The 13,492-nt window shown below is 48.3% G+C and overlaps 1 protein-coding gene across 1 annotated transcript; it reads left to right on the top strand.

Annotated features, from left to right (window-relative positions):
* The first annotated feature begins 3,156 nt into the window (after nucleotides 1-3,156).
* On the top strand, nucleotides 3,157-12,235 carry TP53INP1 (tumor protein p53 inducible nuclear protein 1). The gene is made up of 4 exons (XM_084511264.1): nucleotides 3,157-3,246; nucleotides 4,123-4,393; nucleotides 4,862-5,213; nucleotides 8,805-12,235. Exons 2-4 carry the CDS (start codon nucleotides 4,282-4,284, stop codon nucleotides 9,052-9,054), a joined length of 714 nt encoding a protein of 237 aa, XP_084367390.1. The 5' UTR covers nucleotides 3,157-3,246; nucleotides 4,123-4,281; the 3' UTR covers nucleotides 9,055-12,235.
* Nucleotides 12,236-13,492: the final 1,257 nt, after the last annotated feature.

Below are 13,492 nucleotides of genomic sequence, written 5' to 3'. Positions count from 1 at the left end.
ACGGCTGTGGCATGCCTGACTACCTGACCACATCCTACGTACGAGGAACTCGGGCAGTTCTGTAGCCTGCCCAGGGCAGCACAGCAGGTTAGCCACTAAACCCGGGGCGACAGGTCTCCTGCCGTGGTGACTGGACAAGGCTGGAAACCTTGCTGGCATCCGGGGAGCCAGGCTGGGATGCAAGGAAACCATACCTCGCTGTGAAAGCAGACTCTTCCAGCTGGGAAGGGCATGTGGCAGGATCTGTCTCTTGCCTAGAGGCTTCATTAGCACTAATCTGACAGACACTGAGACCTCATTAATTTGTTGTTGTGCATAACCAGTTTGAAAATGCGATCTGAACAAAGCTCTTCAGTCGAATGTAATACCAGATTTGCAGTGGCAGTGACTCAGTGTGCAATGATGACTCTTGCACCTGGCTTCTATGAAATGCTTAGCACAACAGACAAGACCTCCCACGGGATTTACTCATTCAGCAGAGCTTGGCTGGCACCGAGCGCTGGCATTCATCACCCGTGTCCTAGGCGAGCAAGGGAACCTGTCAGTAAGTGCCTGGGATCCTGGCGGTTCCTCCTTGGGTAAAGCACATACGCATCACACGCTGTGTATATAATTTACAAAATACATACAGATACACATATATTTGTATATATAATGTGCTGAAATTAGTTCTCAACATGCTGGCTAAGGATATTGTGAAGTATCGATTGGCTTTGTTACTGACACAGTGCCTGGAAGCAGCACAGGCCGTGTCTTTTATTTTTTATCTCCTGGGTCCACTCTGAGTAATGTTGAGAAACGCTGGGCTCGGAATTTGCAACAAACATCCACGGCTGAAAAGGATTCCAGAGCAGAATCACATGCGTGGTTCTTCTTCGGGCGCTGCAGAGACGGAGAGCTCTGTCGAAGATAATGGAAACTTACAACTGGGGGGAGGCTTGCGGTTGAAACGCAAGCACGTTTTAAAATGACCTGATTTTTTATGACTTGGTTGCTAAGCTGATGTTGCTAATTCCTTTGTAACTCATCGCAGCAAAACAAAGATAGCGCTCGCTATTTTAGGAAACATACGGATCAGTGGGAGAGCCGAAAGGAAACAAGGGGATCGCTGGTCGGGCTAGAAATGCCTCAGAGATGTGTACAGTGTGTGTCCACAGATAATGTGGCTGTGCAAAAAAAAAAAAATCAATAAAGGGCTTTAAGCATGGCTAGCCACACAACAAAACATGCTCTGAGCTGACAATTTAAGGAGGAAGCTCTCCGCACACACACTTCTGTTACTTCATCACCATCTGTCATTCCCACATGATTTAAAACACAGATATGCTACCAACAAAGAGACCTACTTATCCCTTCACTGTGCATTAATCCTTACGAAGATAAATCCAGCGCAGGAAAATAAATCACGGCACCAAGGTAAGTTCTCCCTGAGCTCAACTTGTAGTAGGCAGGGAACAACTCCTTACTGACATGAAGCTGCAGTAGCTTTCCCCAGCACGGGTTGAGCACGCTGGCCTGTACGCCGACCGTGGGATGCACATCATCGTAAGATGACCACTGAAATAAAGAACAGAAAATTGAAGGGTTAATAACCACGTTAATAACCCGTCAAACACTGATGTATTAGGAATTTCATAAACGTAATAAACCCAAGTTCATGCCAAAGTGAAAAATCCCTGGGTGTTTTCTCCTTCGGATGACAGGACGGCTCTCCTTGATGGTCTTAGGCAGGAGGTGTGCACAAATATGAAAGAGGGCAGCCAGTCCCAATGGAAAATGACTGACGAGTGCCTCAGGGCTAAGGTGACACCGTCACTGAAGGCACCACAAAAAAATAAGCCCAGAGGTATTCGGACCAGCCTTCTGAAAGGGTTTTTATTTTGGCTGAGTCAAGAAAGATGGCTGGAAGCATGGCTAAAGCTCACCACTATTTTTTAATCTGGCTATGATTTACAGTGGCTCCCTGCCAACAAAAATGCGGAGACAGCATCGTGCCTGGTTTTGCTCTCTAACAATAGGAGAAGAAGGATTTGCTTGCTGACAGCTTCTAAGGAAAAAAGTATTCTCCCCTGTCTAACCCAGGACTCTTTTTCTGAGAAGGATCACGGGTCTAACGCTTGCAGATAACAGTTTTTCCCCAGAAACCCGAAGGCCCAACTTGTTCAGTCTGCTTTGGAGGATCACATCCAGTAACTTCTGCTTCCTTGGCTCTCGCGCAGCCAAACTACAAGGCTCCGAGTCAGGGCCAAAGCGGATTCTTGAATTTGCTGAGTTCACGCTCTAGAAATATAGGAACAGGTCCTTGACACCTGTTTCGCATAAAAATCTGGAAAGGCCTGGCCTTGCTCGAAATCTTAACTTGCTGTTTGGGAAAGCAGCGTTATGGACGTGTGGCTTACAACGGGAACGATCAACCCGGTATCTTTACACCAACGTCGCAGACAGCTTTGAGCTAACCAAAGCTGAAGCAGAAAGGGAAGTGGCCATTTGAACCGAGGCTGATGTTTAGGTCTAAAAGCCCTCTTTCGGGACAGAACATTTTGTACAGAGACACCAGCGCTGAGACGGGGCTTGGCTGTGCTCGGACCCGTCCAAACCACCCGTGCTTTAAACAACAGGGACAAAACAAATTTACGTCCTGAAATGTGAGGCGGGGAAGCCTGGAACCTTTTGAACCTTTTGGAATCTGTTACAGACCAAGTGAAACCAGCGAGACACTTATGGGGAGAGATGAAGCGTTTGGGGGTTCCTGAAGGATTTGGGGGTTCCTGGGCTCGCGCTGCATGCACACGATCAATTTCTTCATACAAATCGCTCAGGGCGATGTGGGGAGGCGCGTTAGGGGCAGCTTGGGCAGGTTTTTTGCACATCTTTGTCTGGGGTTTACGCCTGGGGATCTGCTTGGTGCTTAACTCGGGCTCCCCGTGAGGGGGCACCTCAGGCACCCCCTCAGCGGGCTCCCCCCCCCCCCCATCCCCATCCCCATCCCCATCCCCATCCCCTCCCCTCAGCCTCGCGGGGGGCCGGGAGCGGGGCGGAGCCTCCACCCTCCCCTCCGCGAAGCCCCGCCCCTTTTCTCCCCCCCTCCCCGTCACGTGCGTTAGCGACAGGCGGCGGCGGCGCCTCCCATTGGCGGAGGGGCGGGGGGGCGGGGCCTCGCGCCCCCCCACCCCACAACAAAGGGCGGCGCGGGCACGGCGCGCGCCCGGCGCCGGGAGCGGCAGCGGCGGGAGCGGGAGCGCGCAGGTGGGCGCCGGGCGGGCACCGGGGGGGTGGGGGTGGGGGTGGGGGTGCCGGGTTTTGGGGTCAGGGCTCTCGGATTTGGGGTTCCCAGCCCGGTGCCTCGCTGCCGGCACGGAGCTGGAGCCGCCGGGGTGTGTGTATGTGTAAGGGAGGGGTGGTGGGAGCCGCCTGGCGGCGGCGGGGCTGCTGGCGCTGCCTCCGCTGTTGTTTATTTATTTTTTATTTTATTATTATTTAGTTTTACTTTTTCTGCCTTATTTTGGCTTCCCGGAGCCTTTCCGGGTCCGCTGTGCACCCCTCGTTTGTGGGGTCGTTGTTTGGGGCGGGGGTTGGGGTCCCTCCCTATCAACCCCCCCCCCCCCCCCCCAGGAGGTGGTGTGTGTGTGGGTAATTAATTTACCTCAGTTAATAATAAATAACACAGTCCGCTGTGTTATCGGAGCGGTGTTGAGCTGTGAGAGCCCTGACGGGCTGCGGGAGCTCAAATAATGAACAGTTTTAAGGTAAGTTGTATTGTAACGGTGCCGCTAAGCACCCTTGGGTGCTGTCTGAGGCACCGGGGGTCCCCCCCCCCACCCCGTATCCCCCTCCCTGCCCCCGGGGAGGCCGGCGGGGCGCTGGGCAGCAGCACAAAAGCTCCCTCCTCACCCGGCAGAAGGAGGGGTTGGCGGCTGGGCAGGGCTCTGTGCGGGGAGGAGGACCTGGGAGGAAGGCTGTCCTCGCCCAGCAGGCACCCAGGCTGCCCCAGTGCCTCTCGCTGCGGGGAGAAACCCTCACAGACACCTCCGGCAGCACCGAGCGGAGGGTTTGCATTCGTTTCCCTGAGGGTGTTATTGCTGCTTGGTCATTAACAGCCTGTTTCTGTTTGTTTTCTCGCAGTGTTTACCAGCCATGACTCTGAACGTCCCGTGCCGAAGCTGATAAAGCATCCATGCACTTTAATCTCCAGTCGATGCCGCTCTGCTAGCGTGGTGTGAGCTGTGCCTTGCTTCTGGGGCGTAAAGATCCACCAGCCAAAGCCTTGTTCCTGCCTTAGTGATGTTCCAGAGGTTAAATAACATGTTCATGGGAGACATCGACAGCCTGTCCAGCCAAGAGCCAGAGTTCAGTGAGAAGGAAGATGATGAGTGGATTCTGGTTGACTTCATAGGTAAGATGGTCTGTACTTGTCACCTTTCCATGTGAAGAAACCAGTCACTTAGCAGGATTTTAGGCTAAGAAAAAGGAATGTAGATAGAAATGTAGGTCTTCTGAGCAAACAGAAGGTGTCTTCTGAGCAAAGGCACCAAAACAGGTTATGTAAACGGATGAGAAGAGTGATGTCAGGGCTCTAGACCTGACACAGGCTTCAGCAGAGCCACTCGTGCTGATAAACCCTATTTGACTTATTACACAATTGCACTGCTCTGCTGATAACAGTTGTTTTACGTGTCTGGTGTCTAGCCTGGATCGTCAGGGAACTCCCTTTTCCCCTCCCCTTGCTCGTAAAGCAAATTTTGTGTACATGCTGACAGGGGTGTATTTCTGCTTCTGCCTTCCTCTATCCTGTTTCTGGCTTGGTTTGACCTTGCTGGCTGTGTCCTGCCCTTGCCAATGTCCCTGGCTTCCTCCCCTGCAGCAGACACCTGCACCAACTGCTCCGTGGAGGAAGGGGACCTCGCTGAAGCGCCGGCCGCCGGCAGCTCGCCCGTCTTCCCCTGCTTACCGCCCCCCTTGGAGCACCTGCCGGAGGCCAGCGAGTCCTGCTTCATCCACTTCGAGTCGTGCCCCATGGAGGAGAGCTGGTTCATCACCCCTCCGCCCTGCTTCACCGCCGGCGGGCTCACGGCCATCAAGGTGGAGACCAGTCCCATGGAGAACCTCCTCATCGAGCACCCCAGCATGTCCGTCTACGCCGTCCACGACGCCTGCCACAGCCTCAGCGAGCCCGGCTGCGGGGACGAGGAGTTCCACAGCCCGGGTAGCCCCAGGTACGTCTCGCCTCGTCGCAAAAAGATCTGGTTTCTACTTAATCATTGTAGACACTTAATACTGAATTTTCCAGCTTATCCTGGAGTGAGTGAATAAAGCATGAATCCTGCACAAGCAGAGCAGGGCGGGCAGAGCTGCCTGCCTAGCAAAATGGGAGGGGATGATAGGGCTGTGAAGGATTTGGGGATGCTGTTTTGGCACTGTGGTGCATGTTTATGGAGCCCAGTTGTTCCCTCAGGACATGCTCCAGGTCTGGCAGTTAACTGTAGCTGGTATTATACACTTAAAAGCATTCAGACCCCTCGAAGCTATGGGTATTTTTCATTAGTCAGTACCTCTTCAGTCACCTTGAGGTGAAAAATATTACTTTAACAATCCTGGCAGGAAAGTCCTTTTGTTTTTCTAACCTAGTGATGGATTAGGGCAAGAGATTAAATCTCCCACGCACACCTTGTGGAACAAAATTAAATTGATGCTCGTAGATTTACTCCCCACAAGGTGGAAAAAATTGCACTGTAAACTTCTAGCAGGAGCTGCGCTGTTTTAGCTTTGGATCCTAAAGATCTGGCCACGTGGAATTGCTGCTGTAGTGCTTGGTGCACTGCTTCCTTGGTGCTAAATGGCCAGTGCATCCATCTACACAATACAGACATCTATATAATACAGCATGTGTACAAATACAGTGTATCTGTGCCACCGTGGCTCCTCATTTGCCTGTGTTCCCCTAATTAGAAATAATGGGATGGTTTGTGAGTCCTGGCTAATAAAGACTGACTCTTCCTGACACCTGTAGCAGCAATAATTAAAAAAATTGTAGTCTAGTGAGCTTTGTAGAGGAAAACAGTGAGTGCAGTGATCAAGCTGCTATAGGTAGATACCCACTGACTTTTCCAATCAGCCCCTTTCCACGCTTCAAGCTCTCAGTTTGAAGAACGAAGTGACTTTGAAATGGTGCACGCTGCTGTGTAATGAAGCACAGCCCTGGTATCTGTAATCCTGGGTTGCTGTAGTTACTTGGGGAGGGCGGTTTGTGGTGTAAAGCATCAAGGGCTGAGCTTACCTTGGTAGGAGGCGATGTGCACACAGCACCTCTTTAAAAATGAAGATCTGAGGGAATCGGAGGTAAGCACAGGGAGTCAGGCATGGCCTGGTGAAGGGCAGTAGGCCAGTTTATCTAAACTGTTAATCTCCAGGGGATAGGAACACCTGAAGTCGGATACGGACTTCTCTGGTGACTTGTGAACGAGAGATGCTTCTCCCAAAGAATTTATATCAGTATCTTGTATTGTGTTAAGCTAGTTTAATGCATTGAGGAGCTAAAGCTGAGATCCTCAGCTGGCGTATTGCTAAGTTTCTTCTCTCTGACTTCTCAGTTGCTGCTTTATTTAGATGACCTGGGCTTGTGTGGAAAATGTAACTATTTTGGGTGGCAGAACTGGGAGCAGGTTAAAGTCTAAATCACAAACGGGGAAAATCAATGACACTGCTGATGCAATGAGTCTCAAACTGTTCTGCAGTCCCCAGTGATGTAATGGTTGGCCATTTAACATTGTAGGGCCAAGAAAAGCTGCTTAAGGCACGCTGGCACAGTAAGTACTCCTGTTTTGGGACAGTGCTTCTTGTTTGATCAGCCTGCTAGCAACATTGCTTCGTCTAGAGCCTTGTATGCCGAAACAATACTCATTTTTAGGACTAACCTTTGTGCCAAATAATGTGAATTGATCGAGCCTAACTCCATCTGCTTTAACAAGCCAAAATGCTAAGGGCAGAAAAATCAGTTTAATTGTTGCGGGGTCTGGATCCAAACGTGTTTCTTACGAGGCCTGGCTGCATAGAGCAACTAGCAGGATGCTTAGCTTTCTGGCAAAACAGAGGCTGGGGACACAGCAGAGTGTGTGTAGCAGCAGGCTGGCTTTAGCCACAACCTCTCTAAAATGAGATCTGTGAGGATAGGAGGTTGTCAGCCCACTTCCAAAGCCTGGGGCCCACTAGTGCCAGACTACCACGAGCAACCAGTAAGGTACAGGAGTGCACGGCCTCCTGGATAATTCACACATTTGCTATCCCAGTCTCATTTTTTTCATTTTTCCACTTTTTATTACTCTTCCAGCACTGGTTTGTAAAGCATGAGGGGTGTGTGAAATGAAAACCATCCTCAGCAAGAATTTTAAGTTGGTCTTTCCCCTTTTTGTGGAGGAAATCTCCGTTTGCTCCTTCCAAATTTCTTTCAAAGCAAAAGGATGGTGCATAAATTTCCCTCTGTTCTTTAAGCTGGTCATGTTTTTCCATAGTAAACCACAACGCTTTATGTTAGCAGCCGATGCCCTTCACTTGTTCCTTGCTTCATATTTCAAGTGTTTAGGATAAATCTGTTGAGGGAAGAAGAGAGAATGAGCGTGCCATATGTGACTCTTCTGGAGTCTGTAGGCTTGAGTGCACCTGTACCCAGAGAGCCAAAAAGCAAGTAGATCAAGTGGATTTTTACACTCAAAAGGTGAAAATTAGAGTGGAGGGGCAGGGTGAGGTACCACACCGACAGCACATCCCTTCCACGTGGAGTGGGGAGAGGCAGAGCTCATGTCTGTGCTGATCCCCTGCAAGGGCAAGGCTGAGGGGGTGTACCATGGGCATGGCAGCCCAGACTGGCTGCAGGCTCTCCAGGAGCTCACAGATCTGGGACAAGAGGGGCAATTAACCCTCCCCAGGGTTAATGGGCTTCACAGAGGAGTAAGATTTCCCAACAGGTACTTTGCTTGTGCCTGAGCAAGGTCCTGGCCCTGCAGACACCTTGCTGGGCAGGAAGGGGGAAGGCGAGTAGTGCTGGTGCCACTCAGACTTGGGGTTTGCTTTTTCACTTCTAAAACTGCACATTGGGAAGTTTTTAGGAAATCCAGTGGTTGTTCTGGGAAGTAGGGCAGTCCTCTCTCAGTCAGTCCCCGCTTGCATAGGCTGTTGTTCTGTTCCTCACTAGTGCATGATGGGAGTGAGGGCTTGCCAAAACTGCTGCCTCCCTGCTCGTGAAATCAAGAGGGCTGGCTGGAGAACGACCCTTCTGAGCTGCTCCCAGCGTGTGCCACCACTGGTCTCTCTCCCACTCTCGTGCATGAACATTGGTTGGGTTTACTCATGCGGCCAGTGACCCAGCTGTACGCTTCCATCCGTGTGCTTTTGTTTTCAGACCGAACAAATGATGTTCAAGGTGATTTTTTTTAAACCAAACTTAGCCCCGTGGATAAATCTAAGTCTTCTAAAGCTGGATCAGTGACGCATGCAGCCTTGTGCCTCTGATCCCTGCTGCATCTCGGGGTTGGGGAGGTGGGGCAGGGAAGGAAAGGCACAATAGCATAATAGCTCGAGGCTATTGTGTTCCCTCTGCAGAAAAAGTGAGTTGGCAGCACTACACCCTACTTACCAATGTGATATTTTTTTTTTTCCTGAATTGACTTGGCCTAAACTCGGTCCAAATCGTTTCTCAGTAGAATGAGGGTGCCCCTGCTTGACCTGCCCGATGCTGAAGTTCTCACGCCCTGTACAGTTTGCCTCTTTTCAATGCTAACTCGGTGACCATCTGAATTTCCTTGTGTTCTCAGACTGGAGGCCCAAAATGAAACGGGACAGCGTGTTCACTGCTACGTCGCGGCTCTCGCTACTCGTTCAGCCTTTCTGGAAAAATCCAAGAGCTTTCGTCCTACCCACTGGATAAAGGAGCACGGCGAAAGACACTATCTCAGCAGGAACGGCCTCCGCCGCCAAAACCTCACCAGGGATTGCCACTCTCGGCAGCTCAAGCACAACGGACTCTTTGTTCACCAGCCTTGCCAGCGTCAGTTCAATTACTGACGGCTCTCGGGGGTTTTTAATCTGTGCTCTAATTGGTTCTTAGGTCGCTCCTGTTCTCGCGCGTAGGTAAGTGTGGTCAATCCGAAGCTGATTATCGTTCCCTCAGACACAATCATAGCTAGAGCTGTGTGCGTACCAAACGACACCTCTCCAGACATCTCGCTGCAAGTTCTACACGGTGTTTAATGTCAGTGTCCTGGAAGCCCAGCAGCACGACAGGCTGGGCTGTTTTGTACGCCGATGGGGTCTTAGGTGGCCTCTGAGGGCCACCTAAGTGGAGGAGACTTAACTGAGATGGAAAATCAGTTGCATCTTTGCATTAATCAAAGCGGAGTTAGAGAATCTGAGGTTAGCCATATGCTTTAATGACAAATACTTGACAGCTTGTGTATCTGTCTGTATTCAGCATCTGTGATCACCTTCTAACAAGGAAGTACCGTAGCTGCCCGTGGATTTTTACATAGCAATGCTGAACTGTTACAAGAAGGACATCTCATCCAAATTGCCTAGTACCTGTCTGTGTTTGAGAGGAGTTGGCGTTGCGTTGGGTACGTGATGTGGGTGTCAGAAATGGGCTAAATGTCCCCTCGATGTTCCTGCAGTGTGACGTGGCACTGGTTTTGCAGATGTAGTACCTCACAGTGGAGTGAAAGGAAAAGTGGACCTATGGGTTAAGTGCAGGTGCGTAACCCAGAGAGCTGAACTGTTTTACCTGGTACAGTTTGAGTTCTCTTCTCCCCTTTCTCTAACTCTTCTTGTCTTCTAAGACAGACATATTTTTCCAAACCCTAACCCATTCCCTTTAATCTGTCTAGTTACAGAGAAAGATGGTGGAACAACTGTTCTTGTTCTAATCCTGTTGGTAGATGACTGCTTTTTAAAGAAGTCAGGCTGATGCTCAGCTATTTCTGAGCTGCTATTTGCTGTTAGATTTTTTTCTTGTTTACGGGTTGAGAGTTGCTCAAAAATAGCTGAAAGTTTGTTGGTGTTTTTTTTTTTTTAGAAGTTTTCCTAACTAACTTTCTCTAGTCCCCCTCTCCAATGAAGTCTGAGTTTTTAATTGTGAGTGGAAATGAAGGGCGGTGTGGAAGGGAGAAAAGAGTGCTGAAAGCCTTAACTAATCACAGAGATAACTGTATGAATTGAGACACATCAGCAGTGCTTTCTCTTCCCTTCAGCTGGGCAGAGGAGGACTGGACATGAATTCTGTAGACCAACAGGGAAGAAAAGCCATTCAAAACCAGCAAATACTTGAGAATTCTGGAAGGAGGCAGGCACTTAAACTTTACCTGTTAGCAGAGTGTATGTGGCACACTGAACCCTGATAGATATATCTAGGAAGTAGGTTAAATGGCTTTGGAGGTGAAGAAGCAGAAAAGGGGGAAATATGTAAATTTATCTCCTTTCTGTCAGTGCTCAACTGTTTTTCCCTGTGTTTAGTGCCTAGGGCATTAAAGTGTTAACGTTGCAGTCATGTCTTCCAGTAGTCCTTATACAAAAGCTAGTATAAGGAGTCATGTGGGGGGTCTCTGGAAATTGGGCGAGGTCAAAAATGTGAATTATTCCAGGCCTGCGTTGCTTTATTTTCTTTATTTTCAGTCCAGCCAAATGCTGCAGTTCTGCAGAAGCCCAACAACCTGAGTTAGCCCCAATTTAGTGTTGGTGTTGCATGGAGTGCAACTGGAATTGCTGTGGAACATACCTAGGGTATGGAGAACAGCACCTAGGATCTGTTTCATCTTATAATCTGTTTCACTGCAGTTTTGCTGCTTCCCTGAGTTTAGTTCCGATTGTTGCAAAGGGATGTTGACAAACAGTTAAATGTGTAAGAGCAAGTGGTGCTTTCCTGGATATGCTAGATTTTTAGACACACGGAGTTCACATGGACTGTGAAAGAACAAAATTGGTCACATCGTGAGCCTCAGGTAGGGGTTTTGTTACTATTCACAGCAGCCTGTACCTGTGTCCATACAGGAATTCTTCTGTGGTCCAAATATTCTGGTTTACCTGCAAGTAGCTGTAGTTTCACCAGTCTCACATCTGTACACTGGCATAAATACTTCTACTTGTCTCAGATTATCTACCTTTTATCACTCCAACTCTTTGTCCAACTTAAACTTCCTTCTCCCCGACAGCTTTCTAGCTCAGGAAAATTCTGTGCTTTCTTGCGTTGTTTCTCTTGATGCGTAAGTAACTACTTTCCTTCAGCTTTAATTTTCCTAAAGTTAAATGAAGGAAGATGGCGTCTCCACCTCCCTGTGTTGGAAGGAGTAAGTAATCCTTTGAATCTCAGTGGGGAGATGGAGTTGAGAGTACAAAGGCTCCCAGGCATTAAAATGAGAGCCTTGGTTTGTTCTTAGCAGGCAAGTAAATGCAACTTCAGACTGCTCCTAGAGTTGGGAGAAACTGATCTTTTTTTATACTACATTACTAGATAACTTTCTGGTGATGAACGCCTATATCTTTCAGGATATAAACTGTTTTGTTGCACAAAGCTGTGCTTTTCGATTTGTAATATTGGAAACCATATTATTGTGTGAGATAGTACTGCATCAATTGCTTTTTGTTAATTTGTTTTGAATATTTATGTTGGTCTAGCCCCATTTTATGCCTGGAGCTATTGGGCAATTAGATTTGTTATGGTTTTCTGTTTTAATAGTGAGCTGTGTGGCTTTTTATATGGTTTTTGAACTGTATTAAAATGTGTGTTTTTTTCTTGTAAAAGTGGAGGCCTTGCACTGTCTCATACTGATTGATATTCATGAATCCTTCAGAAATGGTATTTTCATATGTATTGGTCAATGGACAGATTTTGCATTTTAAACTGTGCCTTCTCGGTGTAACTTTACACAGCAAACTTGAAGATTCAAAAGGGACATTTCACTTAGGGTCGATACTGTACATCAGTCTATGCATCTATGGCAGCTTCTTTCTAGAGCCACTTCTCTATTTGTAGCAGACCTTTTGATACGGAAGAATGTCTGGCTCTTACCTTTAATAGCTTAACACAAGCTGAAAACCGACAAAATACAGCACTTTGCCAAAAAAAAAAAAAAGTAGCATTGCTTAATAACCAGTGTGCATTTACTAAAGCGATCCTCTGTATTTTGTTTGCGTAGTGCGTGACGCGCACCATGGGAGACGTGATCCAAACTCAATAAAAAAAATGGCCTATCAAAAATCGTCAGTCTTATTTTGTCTTAAACTTGAGATGTGTGAGCACCACCCCTTGGAGCGTGGTAGGTATGAATATGGTGAGTGCAACAGAATTCTTGCTGTGGTATGAAGATTTCTGGGGGATTTGGCTTGCATTGCTCAATCAAGTGACAATGTGTGGTCTGAGGGATGTTTTGGCTACAAGGCGGGTATGTGAAGAGGATGGGGACTAAAAACATCACTTAATAAAATACACACAGGGAGAGGAGCTAAAGCCCTGGAAGGGAAGCATACTGTAGATGGGACAGGTCTTCACAAGGTGACTGTCATAAGGAGTACATGGGGAAGCACTGCACTTTCTACAAGGACTGTGTTATCTTCGTCTTAAGAATGATCTCCAGTCCCCTAGTAAGTGACCAGAGGGGCAGCTTCATTTCATCCTACAAACATCCTAATAGTATCCAGGTATACATCTTGATACCTTCCAGTGGTTATTGATATCATCCAAATATCATCTGCTTATCTCTGATGGATGCTCATGACCAAGCTGGCTTCATCTAGTGACGGGCCTCTTGCATCAAGATAACAAAGCCACTGCTCAGGGCTTGAGCTGGTCCTGCCTCCCTTCTGGGAGGTTTTCCACCCTGCACAGTCTCTTGGCAACCTGTCTTGGTGCTTAAATACATTAAGTGTAATTAGGTGCATAAATACATTTAGTAAGGCATTTAATGTCTCCTGTAGCATCCACCTAAACCTGTGAATTATGGACTATGTAAGTAGATTGAGCTGGTATGTCATAAAACAGCTGGACTGTTCAGCTTAAAGGGTTGTGATCACTGGAACCAAGTCTAGCTTGAGGCAGGTTGCTGATGGTGTACCTGAGGGGTTGATTTTGGGTCCTATACTGCTAAATATCTACATTAATGATCTGGCTGCTGGAGTAGGGTGAACCAACATGCTTGCAGACAACAGGAAAGTTGTTGGTGCTCCTGTGCTGACACTCAGGAGGACCACGACAAGCAGGAACCTCGTGAAATTCACCACAAGAAAATGCAGACCTGTACCTGGGGAAAAATAACCACTGGCAACAGTTTAGGCTGGGGGCCAATTGGCAGGAAAGCACCATTGCAGAGAAGTGCTTGGTGATCCTGGTGGGCACCAAGTTGACCTTAAGCCACTAGTGTACATCATGGCCTCAAAAATTAAAAGCTTCCTGGGCTGCTTTAGGAGAAATGGTGATAGCAGGTTGAGGGAGATGATCCTTCTCTGCTCAGCACCGGTG

The sequence above is a fragment of the Aythya ferina genome, assembly GCF_964211825.1.
Source record: "Aythya ferina genome assembly, chromosome: 2".
Classification (NCBI taxonomy): Eukaryota; Metazoa; Chordata; class Aves; order Anseriformes; family Anatidae; genus Aythya; species Aythya ferina.
The sequence above is the reverse complement of the archived record's forward strand: the minus strand, read 5'-3'. Positions and strand labels throughout refer to the sequence as shown.